Source organism: Bison bison, unplaced genomic scaffold (assembly GCF_000754665.1).
Source record: "Bison bison bison isolate TAMUID 2011002044 unplaced genomic scaffold, Bison_UMD1.0 scf7180017864244, whole genome shotgun sequence".
Taxonomy (NCBI): Eukaryota; Metazoa; Chordata; class Mammalia; order Artiodactyla; family Bovidae; genus Bison; species Bison bison.
The window spans coordinates 1791625-1796444 of NW_011494816.1; the positions used below are offsets into that span (position 1 = coordinate 1791625).

The 4820-nt window shown below is 35.7% G+C and overlaps 1 protein-coding gene across 1 annotated transcript in view; it reads left to right on the top strand.

Annotated features, from left to right (window-relative positions):
- The window catches only part of NDC1 (NDC1 transmembrane nucleoporin), a 59230-nt gene that overhangs the window by 3703 nt on the left and 50707 nt on the right, over nt 1-4820 (top strand). Inside the window, exons 2-3 of the mRNA XM_010847153.1 lie at nt 533-653; nt 2911-3012. Of these exons, the coding sequence (XP_010845455.1) occupies nt 533-653; nt 2911-3012 (223 nt within the window). The remainder of the gene's footprint in view (nt 1-532; nt 654-2910; nt 3013-4820) is intronic.

A 4820-nucleotide genomic window follows, 5' to 3' on the forward strand; every position in this document is an offset into this window, starting at 1 on the left:
TAAAGCAGAAATAGATGTTTTTCTGGAACTCTCTTGCTTTTTCCATGATCCAGTGTATGTTGGCAATTTGATCTCTGGTTCCTCTGCCTTTTCTAAAACCAGCTTGAACATCAAGAAGTTCACAGTTCACGTATTGCTGAAGCCTGGCTTGGAGAATTTTAGTAGTAATATGTATACACTTTCAGATATTGACATGTTTATCAAACCTAGGGAGACAACTATAAGTTGCTGTGAAATATAGTTGTAAACTAAATGAAACCTACTTCACTCCCCAAAGTGTGATATTTAATGTGACCTCTGACTCTGGACTAAAACAGCAAGCATTCACTGATAGGAGAAGATTCTGTAGTGATATGTAATATTGTTAATAGTAGCGGACCATTGGAGTTTATAGACAGCTGCATGGCCTGTAATCTGGGTGTAAATATTAGTGATTAACATCCTGTATGAAAAGATAAGATTTGCATAACCGAAATAACTGGAATAGTTTAACTGACTTCATGATTGAGGGATTTTGTTTATTTAATTGCAGGTGTTGGGCTGGAGGATAGTTACAAGCATTGTCTGGTCAGTGCTGCTGCTGCCCATCTGTACCACAGTATTTGTAATCTTAAGCAGCATTGATTTATTTCATCCTATACAGTGGCTGTCTGGTAAGTGATATTCAGTTTGGGGATAACAAATTTACAGGACCCACTTTTCAACATAAAAATTGCATTACGGTTTAAATTTATTTTAGTCTCTGTATTGAGAGTGGCAAAAAAAAAAAATTCACTCTGAGGTTCTTAAGCTTTTCCCTGCCTAACATACGCATTTTCACTATATAATAAGATCACAAAACCCGTCAGAGACTGTTCACAGAAGCAGAAAGATCACTAGAGACCACATTAATAAAAACTTAATTTTGTTTGTCTTTTTTCTGTGACAGCTTTATTGAGGAAGTGAACCTGTGACCTTTCTTTTTAAGGAAGTGAACTAATACTTTTACATATTTAAAAATTATAGATAGAAAATATCACATATCTTTTAAAAAATTTTTTCTAATTAAGAATACTTCATTTCTTTATTGTGGCTGATAAGAAAGATGAAAAAAGAGAAAAGGAGGAGACTAAGGAACACAGAGTTAAACTGATTAATAAGAAGGAAAAAATTGTAGCAGGCTAATGTTTCTCAAAATTCTTGGTGACAGTAAAATTAATAAATTCATCAAAGTGTAACTACTTTATGTTAATAATAGCTACCAATTATTGCCACCTACTATGTGCTAGGCACCATGCTAAGTACCTTAAATATATTCTTTTTTTTTTTTTGTCCACTTCTCATGGCATATGTGGGTCTTACTTCCCCAACAAGGGATCGAACTTGCACCCCTTGCAGTGGAGAAGTGGAGTCTTAACCACTGGCCCACCACGGAAATCCCAGGATGTTACTTCTTATCCTTCCTATTAATACAACCTTGTATGATAAGAATGAGGTAGTATTCCTACTTCAATGAGGGACCTGAGACTCAGGTTATAAGTCTGTGCAGAGACACAGCTAGTGAGTAACTGAACTAGGATTTGAATATTGGTCTCTGACTTCAAAGCCTATGTTTTTTCCACTCTGCCACACTAGAATTTAAAAAGAGAAATGTTCCCAAAGTAGATTTTGAAGCCTTTTAAGGTCTTGCCTAAGGCTAAAAAGCACAAATACTCTTGAAATTCTTCCTTTCCCCCCTCCACTCCAAATTGGTAACAATAGATTTCTTTTGCTTTGAAAAGTGGGAAGTATGTTGTTAATTTAATTTTTCAGAAGAAATGCCCATTTTCCAAGAGTTAAAATCTTACTTTATGGCTTTTGGAGAGAGATTGCTGCTAAAGAATTGAAGTCATTTTAAGTTTTTTATTGAGAGATATCAATCTTTTTGGGTGAATCTCACAGTCAGATTAAGTTAAGCCATAAGCTAGTACCAGGGTGGCAGGTATTTCTGTAACCACCTTGCCTGTGTCTGCGTGACTCATGCTTGTCTAGTTGCAGCTTTAGAATATTCAATATTGTAATCTAGAGCCATGACCAGTTGTTACGGATTGGTACTTCAGACAAAAACTTTTTGCCATTTCGTGGCCCATGGGTTCTTTAATTCTAGTGTCCCTTTTTCTCCAGATTGGATTTGATTTATGCCATTTTTCTCATCAAATATTACTTGTCTGCTTCAACTTTTTCTGCCTAAAGTCTTTACAGAAAAATTTAGTCCTTCCTTCCTTATTTCCAGCCACATGAATTAGTTCTTTCTCTCTTTTAGCTCAGTGTAATGCTTGAGAAATTTACTTGTGGATACTTAATAGTTTTTCAGTAATTTTGATCAATGAATTAAAATTTTAAAAATAATTGGTCGCATTTAGTCTATTTAACAAACATATGTCCATATTTTTATTTCTCTTGTTCATGTTTTTAGGCATATTATATACATATGTTAAACTGTCACATTTTTTAGATGGGATATTGATTGTTGAAACACTCTAAAATGTGAATGTATTAGTATTTCACAGGGATGTCATGAATTTTTATTTTTAATTCTGATCATTTGGATGATTTACAGATTATTCTATTTCTGGAAATGTTACTTTTTTTAGCTATAGGGACTAATTGCATTTAAGAAGAGATCTGAAAAATATTTACATTTTAGAAAGAAACTTTGTTGGTATAGTACTAAATGTGGTACTTCTCTGTTTCACATGAAATATGTTTGCATATGGTATTATTTGTCTGATGTTATCATCTGGGTCATCTAAAAGAAATTCTGGTATATATTAAAGATAAGTTTTTAAATTAGAATTAGAGTTGTGGTTCAAGCCCCCCTTTTTATTGCAGTATACTAAATGTGACAGTATGCCTGAATGAACTCACTAATTCATCTCTCTTTTGTTTTAGCTTCTTTCTATGATCTGTATAATTCCTACATTATCTTTTACCTTCTGCTGCTGTCAGTGGTAATTGTAATAATAAGTATTTTCAATGTGGAGTTCTATACAGGTGAGTTTTCAAATGTTTAAAATACCTGAATTTATTTTACTAAGAGCAGACATAATGAGTTTTGTATGTGGATGTGTACATCAGAGGCTGTATTTTGTGTCAAAGTTTTAAAATGTATACAGAATTATATGCTTTTGAGTGTCTTATGGTAAAATTTATTTGATACTTTCTCTGATTTTAAAAAATAATTAGCACTCTTAGGACAAATTGTATGATTCCACTTCCATATATGAGGTAACCAGAGTAGTCTTGAATTCATGGAGATATGAAGTAGAATGATGGTTGCCAGGGACTTGAGGGAGGAGGGAGTGGGCAATTGTTTAGTGAATACAGAGTTAATAGGCTCAGGGGAGGATGGAGAAGTTTGGAGATGGATGGTGGTGATGGTTGCACAGCAATGTGAGAGTACTTAAAACTATACACTTAAAAATGGTAATTTTTTAAATATGTGTTTTATGACATTAAAAAAATTCAGACATTTTAATAGTTCACAGCTAGTGATTAAAGTTGTGATTTAGCAGATATATGATAAAAATAACTCCTTTATAGAGTAGGAGATCAAGACCAGATGATTTCTGAGGTCCTTTTCAAATATTAAAGTTTATAATTCTGTGATTTTGGAACAACAGAATTTAAAATATCATATGTTTTGCCTTGGGAGAATCACCTGCTAGATTTTAGAGTGTTTTACTTTTTCTCAATTTCTCTCCTTGCTCTTCCTGCCTTTTCAGATTCCTTAAGTCTGTCCTTGAGGTAAAATGAGAAGCTTTTTCATATACTTCTTTTTTCCACTATAACTTCATTCCTCTTTTTAGTTCTTTAGTACTTCCTGGCTAGATATGATATATAATTTCACATTGTTCTCTGGGTTTTATAATATACCCTTTTCCTTTGCTTTTCTAATCCCTCACTACTTGCTGATGGATCTCTTTTTCTATTCAAGCCATCTGTAGAACCCCTTGACTCATAGCTAGCTATTTTGGTGCGGGGAGAGGGGTGGCGGGCCTGTGCTACATGGCTTGCATGATCTTAGTTCTCCAACTAGGAACTGAATCTGTGCTCTCTGCAGTGGAAGCGTGAAGTCTTAACCACTGGACCACCTGGGAAGCCTTCATCTAGTCTTTCTTCAAGCCTGACTAGTCACTTTGGCTCATTCCTTCAACATTCATTATGCAATGGATTGTGTAGGGATAAGAGATGTTTGGTCCCAGTTTTCCCCAAGAGGTCACAATTAATGTTGAGACTGGATAATAGGAGACACTGGATATCCAGTGTATCCAGGTAATACACTTGATAGTAGGAGAGTATATAGGAGCACCATTTACCCAGCACGGTGAACTTCCTGAGGAGATGACGTTTAAACCAAGCCTTGAATGGTGAGTATATTAAGTAGACAAGGAAGAAAAATGATTTTCTAGGGGGAAAATATAGCATATAAAAAGGTTTAGTGACATCAGAAGGTTTGGTATAAGTTCAGATCAGATCAGTCGCTCAGTCGTGTCCGACTCTTTGCAACCCCATGAATCGCAGCACGCCAGGCCTCCCTGTCCATCACCAACTCCCGGAGTTCACTCAGACTCACGTCCATCGAGTCAGTGATGCCATCCAGCCATCCCATCCTCTGTCGTCCCCTTCTCCTCCTGCCCCCAATCCTTCCCAGCATCAGAGTCTTTTCCAATGAGTCAACTCTTCGCATGAGGTGGCCAAAGTACTGGAGTTTCAGCTTTAGCATCATTCCTTCCAAAGAAATCCTAGGGCTGATCTCCTTCAGAATGGACTGGTTGGATCTCCTTGCAGTCCAAGGGACT